We start from the raw sequence: 17,500 nt of genomic DNA, 5'->3' as shown, positions 1-17,500 counted from the left end.
AGTAGGAGGGGAGTGTTAGAGGGACAAAGGAAAGTTGGAGGGGGTAGATGGGGTGTATGGAGGATGGAAGGGTTAGGTGGGGTTGTGAATGATGAGTTGTGTTTCCTTTTTACTTGTTCGTTTTATTCCCTTTTTCTTTTTTTTCTTTTCTTATAGTAAATACCCTGTATATAAATGATTGCAAATGGAATGTGAAAATTGAATAAAATATATTAAAAAAAAAAAAAAAAAAGACTAGTACACATCCTTTCCAGCAGCCACCACCCAGATAAACAGGGATTAATAGCAGACAAAAAATCAAGCAGTCAACAATACTCTAATTAAGGAAAAAACAAGAAGACAACATTACCACCAACATTGGCAGGGCAAGCTACTGTATACAGGGAGCAAAGCACACACTCACTAGCACTATTGATCTTACCTAGTGAGGTAATAAAATGCATGCACGCAAATAACAAAGCTCAGAGAGTTAATCTGAGCTACCTATATTCTTTTTATTTATTACTAATAAATAATACATACTAGTTATAATTGTGGCCTTGCTATGTGTGTAAGTTTTCTGTATATTAAAATGCTGCCATAAATAAGTACTTGGCTTGACTTTGAGGTAATAGAGCAGTGAATCATAATCTTCTTTTAATTGGTTTTAGGTACATAATTCTCAACAAATGTTTAATCACATTCAGAAACATCATTTTAGTGCTATCCAGTGGCATTTTGACTCCCCCCCCTCTCTCTATCTCTCTCTATCTCTCTATCCCTCTATCTCCATTCTTTATTTTATAATTATATCATAATTATATTAATTTTTATTTATATCTTTTTTCCTCTGTTTTGCAGAGTGTTTAGGGGTTGGAGATAGAATATAAATCTCCAATTAAAGTATTGCTTGAAGGTTTCACCATCCGGTATTTTAATTCTTTTGAAAATGGTCCTATAGAGTCACTCTTAAAAAACATTTGCAGACGGTCACTTTATTAATTAAATAGTTAGTGATAATATACATTTCATCTGTCTCAAGCAGACACAAAAACCTTATCAGTTGTTATGTACTGAATTATAATTTTATGTAATTTTTCAGTCACAAAGACAGCATTTTTACTTCTAAAAAAGCTTTTAAATTATTTTAAAATCTCACAAAATAATTAAACGGCTGAATCTCACAAGTTTGCACACAGAGCACAGAACAATTGTGAGAATTTGACCATTAAAAAACCAAACCTAGTCAGTTGGTAGTTTGTGTCAGTATTCACCATCTCTAACTTGTGCATATAATACTCAAAGCTTTAAAATTTTAAGGATATAAATGACATTTTACATTACAGTTGACTTATTTTTTAATTAAAATATGAACATTTAATTTTATAGGCTTGTCGATATGGACATGTCCATCATTTAGAACATTTTCTGTTTTATGGAGCAGATATGGGAGCTCAGAATGCATCTGGAAACACAGCATTGCATATCTGTGCACTTTACAATCAGGTTAGTTATTACAGCTTTGATTTTGAGAAATCTTTTATGAATAAATAAATATAAAAATAAAGAAATATTCTGTTATGCATGGGTACTATGGTTTTCGTTTATACGGGAATGAAAATTTAAGTTACTATTTCCATACATAATGCTTAGTTTTTTCAATCAAGCAATTACAGGTAGTCCTCAACTTACAACCACAATTAAGCCCAAAATTTATGTGGCTAAGTGAGATAATTGTTAAATGATAGTTGTGTACCCCATTTTATGAACTTTGTTACCAAAATTGTTAAGTGGATCACTTCAGTTGTTACATTAGTAACGTGACTGCTAAGTGAATCTGTCTTCCCCATTGACTTTGCTTGTCAGTAGATCACAAAAGGTGATCACATGACTCAAGGACACTTGAATTTTCAGTTGAATTTTGATCACGTGACTGCGGGGATGCTGCAACAGTTGTGTAAAAAATGGCCATAAGTTAATTTTTCAGTGTTCTAATGTCACTAAACATACTATTTTAAGTTGAGGACTACCTGTGGTTGCTCCTGCTAATGTATATAATTCACTGTGTACATAACAATAAGCATGAGTCAATGTTTTGTGTATGGATATAGAAACTTACTATGATCTAGTTGAACTACTGCCTATTCTGGAAAATTTCCAAATAGACAACTATTATATTATCTCTTGCAGTAGATCCATGTGATCAGAAAATAAATGAGGTGTTCACATATTTTTCAGAATATTCCATATCTGTAATGCTGTTTTGGGGGATATATTGGGGGATTTTTAGGCAGGATGTTTGAACACCTGTAGCAACTGGTGACAACATGATTCACATGTAATGTTGGTCCCTTTGCTTGATTTTTTCTTAAGTTAATGTGTGGTTAATTTAAATTACAATTTTGAAAAAAAATTGGCTTTGAATTATGTTTGGTGTAATAACCCAGTTGGTGTAATAATGTTTGGATGTCAGTAGTAGTAAAAGGATTCCTACAGAGTTTTAGAACTAAAACTATCTGAGGGCACGGGTGTCAAACTCGTGGTGTCACGTTTCACAATGGTTTTTCCCTTTGTGGAGCTGGGGTGGTGTGTCCTACTTGTGACGCATCTGACCCATGGGCTGCCAGTTTGACACACCGCCTTAGAGACTTAACTGTCAAAAACTTTAAAATATATGCATAATGCATCTATTTGGGATGTCTTCAGTATATTTTATTCTTTGGAATAGTTACAGGTGTTTGGATATTCCTTCATTTACTGTAGCAAGATCAAATTAGAGCAGCAGTTAATGATTTTATGGCTAGTTAACAATTCTGCATCTTCTTGTTAGATGTCAGAAAGAGAGTAGTGAAGATATGAAGCTGATTTGAGTGCTGAAAAACAGTAAGAGAAATAATGAAATAATAACTGAGAAGTTTAATGGTTTAACGTGGCTAGATTTTTTTCATACAAACAGCTGGAGATTTTACGAGAAGAAGCAGATGTTAATTATTTGCCCTGGTCAATTTACCCATCAAAAGGAAGAAATGTATTAATTAGTGAATATATAATCATATTTGCATAAATACACAGTCTGAATATAAGAAATAACACATTTTTATGCTATGTATATGCCTGTTTTTATGTTATGCATAAATGATATCTTCCTGCATCCCACAAATTATATCAGTTTGTAAAACAACAGGTTTTGCATTTATGACAAAAAACATTTTAGTATTTGATCAATCCCCAAAACTTTAACATTATAGTGTTGGGTTTCTAAGGCTGCTCTGTGTTAGAAATGCCCAACTAATGAGGTCTGTTGCAACATCTGCTAAAACATCTGTTTTACTGCTCAATTGTGAAAACCTTGTCAAAGCAAATATTTCATTTTCCTTCCTATGATAAGATGCCTGTTTATTTAAAAAAGTATTAGTAGTTGGAGATAAGTTTATTAGTATGATTAGAGAAAAATGCAAAAGGACACACATCATGGGTAATAAAGTAATACAACGAACAAAGCATTCTCTGCTTTAGTCCTACATTTGAGGATAGAAGTTGGAAGATATATTATATTTCATTTTAATGTATGCCGATTAGAATACATTCTGTTCTGACCTAGGTTTCCTGATACAGTAAAAAGCACGCACTTAGTCCCCAAAATCCTCTTTTTATTTCAAACATTGTGAATTATGTTCATTCACATCCTGTAATGAGTCACAAATAGTTTGTAAAGAGTCTAACAGTAGTCTGCCAAAGTCTTTCGGAATAAGGCTGATAACCACCCACCTTTATCTTCCTTGAAACGCTGCCAAAGACTTAATTGGCAATTAGCTTGCAAGGTCACACGGAGCCAAGAGTCAAAACGGAGCTTCAGAATTTAAACCAACCAGAATGAACAAAGTTGCTTCCTGCTAAGGCTCATTTGCCTTTGCTCCTCATTTATGTCCTATGGGAGGGGCCAATCACCTCCAAACTCCTGAGTTGTCCCTTTTGTCTTAACTGTTCTTGCCTTCTGGTAAGTCTCCCCCTGTTCCCCTGCCTCGTTGATGTCCAACTCTGGAGGCTCCTGAGACAGCACATAACTCCCAGATGGCCTTGGCCCCTCTCTGCCTCTGACGCAGAGCCCTCATCCGAGCTTTCCCTAGACTCCAGGACTGGCCCATTCTCCTCTCACTGTTTCTGCTGCCAGGTCTGCAAAGTGACCAAGTTATTCTAAGTCTGTCTAATTTAATTTTTACTATATTATCCATCCTCAAATATGGGCTTAGGACAACTCATGGGGTGAGTCACTAATGTGGTAGGTTTGGGTAGTTTATCTAGTTTATTTAGTATAAACTGTATGGCTTTATTGGGCAAGATTTTAAAAGTGATTTTCCATTGCCTCCTTCCAAGGTTTGAGAAAGCGTGACTGGCCCAAGTCATCTGGATGGTTTGATGCTCCAGGCATGACTAGAACAATGTTTGATTTAACATTTTACAATAATTCCTTAAGGCTATCAAAAGAACACTTTGAAAACCTGAAGCAAGCAATTATATAAATACCATCAACAAACTCTCCATCCAGCAGTGCTCTCCAGATGTTTCAGCCTCCCTTATTGGCTATACTGGCTGAAATTGGTGGGCTTTAAAAATCAACACTTCTGTGGATAAGCAGGGAGGCTGGCTCTGTATTACATTCTTGTTCAGTTGTTACAAACTTAAACTACTTCCAAAATGAATAGGCTGGCCCACATCACCCCCTCTACAGATAGAAAAAGAGTTGTGAAAGAAGTTCAGAAAAGGATAGTAACACTGTCAGTCTCTAACTCAGCCTGAGACAAAATCATTTTCTGTGGTCCAAAATGGAGTAGCTTTCATCCATGTTGATTTAGGAGTATATATGTGTATGTATGCACTGTCCTGCATGTTTCTCGTTTTTGGGATGTGTATTTTGGATTGAGTTTAGTGGAAACAGTTCTTACAATAACAAACAGTGGCTTAGCCTCAGTTAGCTCTTACTGTAAACACAGCAATAGAATGCCTTTTTCTGAAAGCCTAGTTCCTATCTAGGAGGGATTAAGATTATTAACAATTTGAATAAGCCTATGCCTTCAGATGATTGCTTATTATTATGCATATAGAAACAAAAATTGTAACAATCTACTTATTTACAGGACAGCTGTGCAAGAGTATTGTTGTTACGGGGTGCAAACAAGGAATTGAAGAATTATAATAATCAGTCACCATTTCAGGTAAGAATAACTAAAGAAAACAATATTCTTTGGTGTATATTGTAGTTTAAATGGCAAATGGATATCCTTTATATTTAGTGCATTGTGTAAAAAGTATTGATGTGAAATGAAAGTACTATATAGAGCTGTTTGGTGACCTTAGAAGTGGATTTCTTGACTCACAATCAGGAGGCTGTGAGTTAGATCTTTGGTAGCTGCAGATATTTCTTTCTCTGGGCAAAATGAGTAATTGTTTGCTGCGAACTCCATTTAGGGGTCAGGAGGGACATCCGGCCAATAAATGCTCAGCTCCATTTAATCGCCATGACTCCACCCTGATGCAAGGGATTTCAGGGTTTTTTAAAAAAAGAACTCTACACTAATTTTTGTATACAGTATGTCTGTATTACTCTTTGTGAAGATCGGGTTGTTTAGAGGATGTATTTCTTAAACATACAGTAATTTTGTGATAAATGGAAGGCTAAAATACATAAAATGCTGGTTTAAGTAGAATTTTGATGTGTCCCATTTTGTTACTAACATAGAGATCAAGTTCCAATCCAGTTTCAGGCCTGGCTACAGCATGGAAACTGCTTTGGTCGCACTGGCAGATGATCTTTGGAGAGCCAGAGACGGGGGCCGCGCCTCCGTTCTGGTGGTCCTTGACCTCTCAGCGGCTTTCGATACCATCGACCATGGTATCCTTCTGCGGCGGTTGCGAGAGGTGGGGGTGGGAGGCACTGTTCTTCGGTGGTTCTCCTCCTACCTCTCGGACAGGTCGCAGTCGGTGTAGGTCGGAGGGCAGAGGTCGACTCCTAGGCCCCTCAATTATGGGGTGCCGCAGGGGTCGGTATCTTCCTGTCCCCCCTCCTGTTCAACATCTACATGAAGCTGCTGGGAGAGATCATCCGACGGCACGGGATAAAATACCACCAGTATGCGGACGATACCCAATTGTATCTGTCCGCCCTGTGCCAGCTCAGTGAAGCGGTTGACGTGATGTGTCAGTGCCTGGAGGATGTTAGGATCTGGATGGGGGTGAACAGGCTGGCTCTCAATCCTGACAAGACCGAGTGGCTTGTGTTTTTTCCTCCCACAAATTGGCCAGCTATTCCATCTCTCAGGCTGTGGGGTGAAATTATACACCCCTCAGACAGGGTTCGCAATTTGGGAGTCCTCCTGGATCCACAGCTGACTTTAGATCACCATTTGTCGGCTGTGACCAGGGGGGCATTTGCCCAGGTTCGCCTGGTGCACCAATTGCATCCCTACCTGAACCGGGAGGATCTTACAACAGTCACTCATGCCCTTGTGACCTCAAGACTGGACTACTGCAACGCGCTCTACATGGGGCAGTCCTTGAAGAGTATTCGGAGACTACAGCTGGTCCAGAATGCAGCCGCGTGAGCGATTGTGGGTATGCCTCGGTACACCCACGTTACACCTATCCTCCGCGAGCTGCACTGGCTGCCTATTGGTCTCCGGATACGCTTCAAGGTGCTAGTTGTCACTTATAAAGCCCTACATGGTATTGGACCTGGGTACTTGAGAGACCGCCTTCTGCCAATCATCTCCCATAGACCCATTAGATCCCACAGATTAGGCCTCCTCCGAATTCCATCTGCCGGCCAATGCCGGCTTTCGACCATCTGGAGGAGAGCCTTCTCTGTGGCTGCTCCAGCGCTTTGGAACGATCTCCCCGTGGAGATTCGGACCCTCGCCACCCTTCAGGCCTTCCGTATAGCCATTAAGTCCTGGCTGTCCCAGCAGGCCTGGGGGTCTTGAGTTCCACCCCTTCTCGAATTTGGTTGTGCTTGTTGTGTTTTTAAATTGTTTTGTATTGTTGTCTTGGTTTTGTCTTACTTTTTGTATTTGTTCCCCTTCCCTTGGCTTTTGTTCAGCCGCCCTGAGTCCCTCTGGGAATAGGGCAGCATACAAATCGAATAAATCCAAATCCAATCCAATTCTATTTCAAATTAAGAAAATAATTAGAAATATGGTCACATTGTTTTCCTCATCCTTGATTTTTTCCAGTTCAAGTAGCATAAAAATGGAAGACAAATTGCATTATGTAATTAACATAGCTGTATAGAAACATATATAGCTGATTCAAGTTCACTGAATATGCTTTTATGCATGGTAGACATGTTCCAAAATGTTCACCTATCTGTAATCTGAAGTAGCATCATCTGGAATTCTATCACCTTGATTCACTTATAACTTCACTTATGGTAATATATAAAATTACTTTGAGACGCTAGTGATTTCTCAAGGATATTCAATAAATTGCAGATATGAAAAAGTGATTTAAATTTGAATTTTCCATAAAGAAAATCATACTAGTTTCTCTGTATCTTTATACTATAGGTACTACGCCTATTGTGGAATATTGGTTACAGTATTCCCACCATGCGAGTAATTCTCTAGATTAAAACTCTGAATTATATAAAATAGTGTAAGTATGTTTGGGGTAAAACTAGGCTTTAGTTAGGTTTATGGCTTAAGATCTTGATATTTACAAGACCATTTTTTATAAATAATTTCTGCCTATTCAGAACAGAATGCTTATTGAGAGGTACAGCAAGAGGTATGCCCTCTTCTGTGCTCCTAGATCAGAGGTGCCAAACAAAAGGCCCAGGGGCCAGATCCTGCCTAGTGCTTAGATCTGGCCTGTGGCGCTGCCCTGGAAACAACGGACCAGCCTGTGGTGTGTCTGCCACTTAAAATGTAGCCCGGCAGAGGGTTGCAGAAGGCCGTGGCAATGTAAAATGAAGCTCGGGAACCCATTTTCACTAACAGAGCACTCAGGCCATGACAGGCACCTCTAAACATGAGTGATATTGAGCTGGCCACACCCACCCCAGGCCCCTGATGTCAAACAGAACCCTGATGTGGCCCTCAATGAAATCAAGTTTTACATTCCTGACCTAGATGAAGGCAAGTTTATTCTCATGGCTTTTGAAGCTTGTTAAAATGTAGCTTTTCTTGATGGTTTTTGAAAATTAAATATTACTGGAGTTATTGGCACCAGGCAGACAAATATAATATGGATTATATTTTATTTTTCGTGTATGTCATTAATTTATTGCATTATTTAACTTTGTACATTTACAAATGAAATGTTCTCAAACTACTCAGTTTACCCTTTCCTAAACTCTTTTTATTCTTCCTTCAAAACATCTTTTTCTGTTGTACAAGTCTTCAGAGTGTTAACAGGAATCTAACATATTTTTTTTGCCACAGTGCTAATTAAATTGCTAGGTCAGTAGTCTAAAGGCAATAGTCTATCACCTTTTTAAAAGACTGAGACAATGATGCTGCTGTACCATTCATCAGGGATAAGTCCAGAATGACGAATATGAATAAAATAATGTTACAATACAGAGGCTCACCAGGTCAGCTTATCCTTCAACATTTCACCACATAGCAGATCTTTGCCTGCTGTTCTTATGGAGGCAAATATTTAACAATACTCTTTTTCTGATTCCGTTATCCTTTTGGGTACATTTCTTAGGTCATTGCTATGTTGTTGTTTTTTAACTTGTGCTCTTATTTTGTGCACCACTTAAACCCTTTCAGGTTTGTAGCAGTACATATATGCTAAAAAATAATAAATACTAACCAAAAATTCAAAAATTACTTTTATTCTAGTCTTAAACCATTAGTATTGAAGGCTGAAACTGGCATGATTAAAAATAGAGCACCAACACAATTGGATTGTTTTCCTACCTTACCAGAAGTAGATAGGAAAGTAGGAAAATAGAAGTAGGAATCGGCTGGTGATAGCTGCGTCTAACCTTCTAATGAATGGTAGTACAATAATGGAATGGGATCAGATTTTGGAGAAAAACTGGACATCCTGACTGAATGTGATCCAGACGGAAAAATTACTTTTTTTGGTAACATAAATGAATAGATGGCAATAATATAATCGTAAAAAGAAAAAGACTTCATCATATGAAAGTTCAAGAATGTTTAAACGACAGTTTTGTATGATGAGTATTTGCTTATTTTTACACATAGTTTAAGCCTGTGTCTATCTGTGTAGGCATGGTGGCTCAGTGGCTAAGGCGCTGAACTTGTTGATCAGAAAGGTCGACAGTTCAGCAGTTCGAATCCCTAGTGCCGTGTAATGGAGTCAGCTCCTATTACTTGTCCCAGCTTCTGTCAACCTAACAGTTCGAAAGCACATAAAAAATGCAAGTAGAAAAATAGGAACCACCTTTGCTGGGAAGGTAACAGCGTTCTGTGTCCTTTGGCATTTAGTCATGCCGAACCACATGACCACAGAGACGTTTTTGGACAGCGCTGGCTCTTCAGCTTTGAAACAGAGATGAGCACCACCCCATAGAGTCAGGAATGACTAGCACATATGTGCGAGGGGAACCTTTACCTTTTTATCTGTGTAGCCATGGCAAGAAAAGAAAAGAAAGAAATATGATTGATTGTATATGATGAAACAATAAAGCAATTGACAAGATGTGCTAAATGTGAGATGGCTCATCCTTTGATGCTGGCCAGAGTGGATCTTGACACTATCAAATAGACCTGGAAGAAAAGGAGGAAAGGAAGGAAACATATTAAGATGGAAAGAGAAAATGTTATGGAAACAGCAATGTGCAGCCCTCTCTAAGCGGTTTACAGAGTCAACATATTGTCCCCAACAACCTGGGTCTTTGTTTTACCCACCTTGGAAGGATGATAGGCTGAGTCAACTTTCAATTCAAGAACTCAAAGAAATGTATGAGAAGAAAGGTGAATTTCCTAAAAGAATTAATGGAGAGTAAAGAAAGAGGATGTGGGATTTGTTTGACAGAGTGAATTATATTACAAAAATAAATATGAGGAGATATGCAAATAGTACATATAAAAACAATGCTTGGTGAAATGAAGTAAAAGAGATAATAGATGAGAGAAAAATAAGGATGAAAGAAAGGTATTTTATAATGAAAATAGAAATAAAAGACTGAAAAAATGAAATCAGAGTGCCAGGAATCATTAAGATTAAAAGAGTAGGGAACAGGCAAGTCAATTTTAATGGAAACTGAAACTGTTTTAGAAGTGGGCAAAAAGGGTTAAACAAAGACTTTTTAGTAGAACTGAGAGGATACTTTAATGAACATTTCAGAGATATGTAGTACTGATAGCGATATATCAAAGAATATAACTGAAATGAATAGTATAAATGTTAATAACTCATAAAAAATGAATGGAAAGGAAATGGCAGGATGACTTCTGGTCAAATTGGAGACATTCTAAGCTGCAGTTTGTTCTTTTCTCTGTATGTAAGCTGTTGAAAACTAAATCTAGATTGCTTGCTAAAAGTATTTGATTAGCAGTGATATTAATTAAACATTTTTCTACTATGTTTGGAAGTTTACTGATAATATGCCTCTTAAACATAAGAAATAAGGTTCTTTGTTCCCTTTCTATTTGGTCCTCCTGTCTCAAACAAGGATAAACAAAATCTTACCAGGTGCTGAATCACTTATTTATATGCTTGAGAGTTTGATTCCATCAAAAGTTTTTACTGGTAATCTTAAATATCAGTTTGAACATGGACAGTGTGCATTTTAGCCCTTTAGCTGCTAACCAGAGTTCAAGGAAAAGAAGTAACTCATTTTGAACTGATTTGAACCCCCATTCGGACAGATATCTGACATCTTTGAAATCCTGGCCAGAATTTTGTTCCAGTTCTACCAACATTTTTTTCTTTAATTCTATTCTATATTTTACTATTTCCTATTATCTCCAGAAGTCACTTATATTCTGGAAGGTGTCTGTGTTATTTATGGGGCTTTTTATTGCTGCTTCCATGCATTTTCTAAATGCTGTAAATTGACTAAAACTGGCAGTTTAGGAATGTAGCTAGTAAATATATTCCCAGTGTTAAGGCAGTTAAACTTATTTGCATGCAGTTAGGAAATAAATGGTTCTGGGCAGTGGTGGGTTTCTATTTTTTTAACTACTGGTTTGCTTGCGTATGTGCAGAAGCGTCCCAGTGGGTGGGCAGAGCCTCCTGCCACTGCTACTACCGGTTCGCCTGATCTGGGCTGAACCGGGAATAACCCACCTCTGGTTCTGGGTGAGCTGTACTTGACATCTCCAAGTAGCAGAGATGGAGCAGTAAAAAAAAAGCAGTAAACACTGATCCACAGTGATTTCTGGCTGACAAATGTCTTTCTGGATAGAAAGGATAGTTTCTGGGACAGCTGCTTGTCAGGAGGAGACAGTGAGATGGAAGTAGACTGACTGGTATGGGAGGATGTATAGGAGAAACAGCTGGTTTGCACTAGCAATGCAGTCATTTAAAAGATATTAAGTACTATGACCAACCCTCACTTTTTTAATCCCCTTGAGATATTATAAATTTATATATGTAATGGAATGTGAGAATAACCTTTGAAGGGGAGGGAAGACATGCTTTCTAGGAAACAATCGGATAAAAGGAAGAAGAGCCTGCAAACCAGTAAACGGAAGAAAAAGAATCCACCCTAACTTATCAGGTGGTTAAAAAGAGATGGAGGAGGATTTCTACTTTTAGACTTGCAAGGTTCTGTTAATGCGGTCTTATAATAGAGTAGAATTAGTTCATCTTGTGTTTCTTGTCTGGTCTACTTGGAAGGTTGACAACAGATGAAAAGAGATCTTTGAAAATAGTGGGACAAAAAAAACCTTCTCAGTGAGTCATCCTTTCTTTCTGAATTACAGAAAGTGAGAAACAGAGGAAAACAATACTTTTAAAAAATTTTTAGAAGCACAGTTAAGAACTTAATCAAGATTTTGACTAAGAAAGTGATAAAACGATAAAGGGGATTATATTAATCATGTAAAAGACAATGATTTTGGAAAAAAATGCTTTTAGTATTCATATGGAAATACTTAAATAACCAACCAGGCCTTCCTGGAAATGTTGATTATATGACTTCGAAGGGGGGGGGGAGGGGGGAGAAGATACCTGGTGTAATTTACAAAAGAAGGAGTAAACTATAACAGGAGATGGAATGTGTGATTAAAACTATGGAAAGATAGATGAGACTAAAGACTTAATGATGCAAAGAAAGAAAGTGAACGGTGTGTGTGTATATGTGTGTGTGTGTGTGTGTGTGTGTGTGAAGGAGTGAGAAAAATGTAAAAATGTAAAAGGAAAAAGGCAAGAGCTGCTGAGGTCAGGCTGGGTTAGCTGCTGCCAGAATCCCCAATGGATGACTCTACTTTACTGTTTAAAAAAGCCTTTAAAAACGCCCTCTACAGGAAGAGGCAAGAGAACCACATGCCTCCTTTGCATAAGGAATTTTTCGGCTATTAACCCTTGCTTAACTCTGCTCGAGTGATCATAAAGATAGACTAAATGAGGAACATGGTTCTCCTGCCTCCTCCTGTAGAGGGCACTTTTTTAGAGGCTTTTTTAAACAGTTAAGCACTAAGCAGAGTCATCCACTGTGACTCTGGCAGGAACTACCTCAGCCTTTTTCCTTTTACATTTTTTTTCCTTTCATGATGACAGTGGTGAGGCCCTGCCTTCCCTGCCTCCCCTGACTGCATGTCACTGACCTTAGAGCAGGGATGTCAAACTTGATTGTGTTGCAGGCTGTATCGTGATGTATCACGATGTTTTTTGCCTTTGCAGAGCCGGGGTGTGTGAGGCCTCGGTGGGCTGTATCTGGCCTATGGGCCGCCAGTTTGACAGGCCTGCCTTAGAGTAACAGACTTGGTCAAGTATGCACAAAGGCCTTGGAAAAGATATTCATATGCTGCAATGTCCCTATACTCACAAACATCAAAATCACACAAGTCATGGTATTCCCTCTGATACTCTGTGGAAACAAAAGTTGGACTTTAAAGAAGCAAGATAGGAAGTCTTGTTACCTTTGAAATTTGGTGTTGAAGAAGTCTCTTGAGAATATTGTGGACAGATTCAAATTAGCTTCCCCTTTGGACATATTCCAGCTCTCTCGAAAAAGCTTTAATATCAGCAAAGGTGGAAGGAAATTGAAGAAAAATGGCTGGCAATGTGACAATCCATCTATGTAGTTGCTAAAAGCCAACAAGCACTTGTTGTATATCATCACTGAAGAATTATATGTGGATTGATTGGGACTGATTGGTGATTGACACATGCAATGCAATGCCATGCAATGTTTTATTTCTAAGCAAAAGCTATTTCTCAGATAATCAGATCAGATCAGATCCATTCAGGTTTATGTTTGCTTTATCTGATCCATTGTGTAGAGTAGTCAAATTATGCCTGCAATAAAAAGAATTTTAAAAGAAGCTTCTTTTTATAAATGCAGATATTTTCTTCTGAAATAAAATGAGACAAACTGAATGTTTCATGTTCTGTTGGAGAATAAGAGGCAGAGCCTGGGGGTGAAGTTAAGAGAGGAATAAGCCAGGATCATTATATGTCCACAAGCAACCCAAGTTCAGTTCTTGAATTCCATTAACTTTTAATTAGTGCCAATTTAGTGCATTCTTGTGTAAAGGCATGAGGAATAAAACAGCTTAACTTTATGTGTGATCCTGATTCTTTGCCCTTGACATTTTCTGCCTTAAAATAATTTTTACAAAACAGAAAAAGACTTATAAAGTAAAATTATATCTTTGATAAGAAGAAATGCATATCTTTAATTATAACCAGGCAGAATTTCATTCAATTAATAACACTTTAAAAATTATTCTTAGTTGTATTATTTAACCCTTTGTTTGAATGATTTCTCAGTAAAAATAATGTTATTATAAATATTATACATACTGTATACATTACAATAGAAGAAAAGAAGTCCTGTGGATTTTACTCTGCTAGTTGTTTTCCAACTATAAGGGGAGATGCTCATCTCCGTTTCGAGACCTGCAGCCAACACTGTGTGAAGACATTTCCATGGTCATGTGGCCAGCATGACATTGCAGACACATTACAATGTTTTACTTATTATTTCACATCCTAATCATTAAAAACAAGCCATTTATTTTCTGTGATACAGAGAGTACTGTGAATGAAAACTACCATCTTGTGTTATACTTCCAAGATTTGGGGGAAGCCAATGCTAATATTACATCATTGATATAATAATTATGCCTATGCTTGTTAGAACAAATTGGCACAATCCCACATAAAGCCTTTGATTGCAAAGTAGTTCTGGGTAGAAATTACAGACCTATTTGAAAATGGCTCCCAGTGTTCATTAAGTAGATTGTGATAGGTATTTCTGGCTAATCTCACAACCTATAATTTAGGATTAATATGGGCGTATAAGGCTCACTAAATAAGCATGGCTGAAAGCTCTCTATTAGAATATCATATTATATCTTCTTGCTGCTATGAAATAAAATGATATGGAAGAACAATGCATAAACATTAACTTTTTTTGCTTTTTTCAAGAATTAGGCATTGCATTGATGAATATGAATCATAAAGAAAGGGGTTGTTTTATCTAAAAAGTTACAGTATTAGTCAAATAATGAGTTAAAACATTTTTTAAATAATAGACTGAAGTATAACAGAAATAATTTCTCTGCAGCCCAAGTTATATAATTCAATAAAATGTGGATTCATGAACAGTGTGTGTGTTTTTGCTCAGTTTAGTAGTGGTCATGGCCAGAAAGATGAGATTAAGATTATATGAATACTAGTTTTGGGAGGGTCTGTGAGGACAATAGGATGAAAACAGTAGTGGGATTCAAAACATTTTACTACTGGTTCTGTGGGCATGGTGGGCGTGGCTTGGTGGGAGTGGCAGGGGAAGGATACTGTAAAATCTCCATTCCCTCCCCACCCCATTAACTTGCTTTCCAGCTCCATTCTCCTCTGCAGGGCAACAGAAGAAAACCCAGACGATCGGGAGGTACTCGGGAGGCAGGGAATAGATGGGGGCGGAGTCAGCCATAGCTTTGCCAGTTCTCTGAACTACTCAAAATTTCTGCTACCGGTTCACCTGAACCGGTCAGAACTGGATGAATACCTCCTCTGGATGACAGGCAATGATTTACTTTTATCTTTCATGGCCTACAATCCTGTTCTTATAATCCACTTAGCAGTAGCTGAAAATATGTTAACTGGAATTATGTTTTGTTCATTTGTAATTTTGAAGGTGATTTTGGGGGTTATTTTTAGGAAATATATTTACAGACTTGTCTGCTGAAGAAGCTTTAAAAAAAAGATAGACAAGCTGGTCTCTTTCCCCCACATTATAGCTGAACCTCACTTTGAAAATTCTTTTCCTAAAGCAGCCCAAAATGATTGGTCTGATAAAAGGTAGGTTATATCTTGGCAATGTATGTTTCTTAAATTTCTTGTTTGACCCTTAATAAGCTTCATATTTATGAACAATGAAAAAGCTTCCCTTTAAAAAAGCAATATTGCAATATTTTAGCAAATGTAGTCTGATAAATGTTGGATTTCCCCCATGATTTAAATTTGCAAATGCTAAAACTAGTTGTTGAACAAATATATAATAGCTATTCTAAGACTACTGCCTGTCAATATCTAACTACAGATGGTATCATGAATCATAGCTTGAATAAAGAAATTGTTGGGTACTAAACCAGAGTTGCTAGGAGAATTTTTGTGCACAAATATCACATGCGATGCTAAATTTTGGGACAGAATCAGTATGCATTAGGGTTAAAAAAAATTCTGTGGTAGGAAGGAAGTAGATTAAAAACAAAAAGAAGCTTGGTATGATCGAGGACACAAGATTTATATACAGTGAAAATCGATTCTTGAAAGAATCTGAAAGGTAAAGCTCACCCAAAAAAAAAGGGGGGGGCACTAGGATTGCATAGTAGAAATGAAAAGTTAACTTGGTGTCTGTGTGTATTTGTACAGCATGGGCTAAGTGTCTATTAATTGTGGTTGTGTTAATTACATTTCTATTTTTTGTCATTTCCCTGGCTGTTTCTAAATGTTTGCATGTCTTACTCTAATTAAGTACTTTAAAATTGTATAATTTTTGGAATGATGTAATTTTAATGGCTAAGCATGGACATAGCATATTACTTTGGAATGTATAGATATAGTTTAGCAAAGTTAATAATTTGAAAGTGAAATATTCTGAGATATTAATATAAAACTCAGAAATGCATTATATTTTAAAATAAATATCAAGACATAATATAATTGTTTTCAAGTCTGCAGGACAGCTTTGTACATACTTTGTAGTATAAAATATTTAAGGCAAATATTGAGTGTCAGATGTCAAATGGTTTTCATATATGCTTTGTCTCAGGATATTTCATTGGAATGCAGATGATTTACAGCAATTAATCTCATAGATCAAAATAATCATAAGCATTGTCATATAAGTAATTTGTTTAATATTCCATAAGTGCTAGCTTTTTACTGTTAAAAATGTGTAAAGCTGTGCTTTTAAAGTTTAAGTGTAATGAATATTTAGGGGAAAAAATTATTTGGCTGTAAAGATCATTTACTATATTGGGCAAATTTTAGTGTTTTATTATACCAAATTCAAAAAGTCTAGATGCTTATTTTGAGTAACGAAGGTCCTTTGTACTTTCTGGACTTGGTCGTTTTTTTGCAGACATTTCATTATCTAAACTAGGTAACTTCATGTGTGCTGATAATGAAAAGTCTGCAAGAAAATGACCAAGCTCAGAGAGCACCAAGGACTTAAACTACAGCTATTTTCCTTTATTGTTATTTTGAGTCAGCATATTTAAAGCTTGTGTACATTAAAAATACAGATAAGTGATAAATTAAAAGATTAAGATATGCCCTTATCTTTTTAGAAATTATTATTTATATTAACTTTATAAACTTGTTTGTTCCTATATAACAATAGCTCTCTTTGGCACTTCCAGTCCTAATCTGTTTAAAAAGGGGTTGGCTAAAATATGCTAATGTATGTTCCATTCATCTGAATCTGTAGAACTGATACAGAGATTTATTTTTTTGCAATAGGAATTGCTGCAATTTCAATTATGCACTATGAAATAAATGAAATGAAATAAAGACCTGTAGCTTATATGATACTACTGTGATGTGGAGAGAATCTATAACATGAACTTTTCTGAAATTAGCAGTGCAAAAAGTTGCTTCATGACTCACAGATAAATATGATAAAGGCCTTTTCAATAATCCCACTTTAATATTTACTCATACATGCTTTCTTGGATGATTGTTCAGTTACCAGCAACTGCTTGTCTATGTCTATGATAATTTTTTCCAGAAAATTTTAACCAAAAAGAAGCAGATAGCACCAAAGATTTTAAAAAAGGAGCACATCATGAAGGAAAACAGAAGCCAGGATAAAATCAGGATCATAAATAGAGGTTAGGCCCAGAGATTTCAAAATAACAGGAAAATCAGG

At 36.8% G+C, this 17,500-nt stretch overlaps 1 protein-coding gene across 4 annotated transcripts in view; it reads left to right on the top strand.

Annotated features, from left to right (window-relative positions):
• Window positions 1–17,500, top strand: part of SHANK2 (SH3 and multiple ankyrin repeat domains 2) — a 339,586-nt gene that overhangs the window by 47,534 nt on the left and 274,552 nt on the right. For all 4 annotated transcript variants that reach the window (XM_032225503.1, XM_032225519.1, XM_032225512.1 and 1 more), the window contains exons 8-9: window positions 1,369–1,485; window positions 5,115–5,192. In XM_032225503.1, coding sequence (XP_032081394.1) covers window positions 1,369–1,485; window positions 5,115–5,192 — 195 coding nt within the window. The remainder of the gene's footprint in view (window positions 1–1,368; window positions 1,486–5,114; window positions 5,193–17,500) is intronic.

Source organism: Thamnophis elegans, chromosome 1, assembly GCF_009769535.1.
Source record: "Thamnophis elegans isolate rThaEle1 chromosome 1, rThaEle1.pri, whole genome shotgun sequence".
NCBI classification, from domain to species: domain Eukaryota; kingdom Metazoa; phylum Chordata; class Lepidosauria; order Squamata; family Colubridae; genus Thamnophis; species Thamnophis elegans.
The sequence above is the reverse complement of the archived record's forward strand: the minus strand, read 5'-3'. Positions and strand labels throughout refer to the sequence as shown.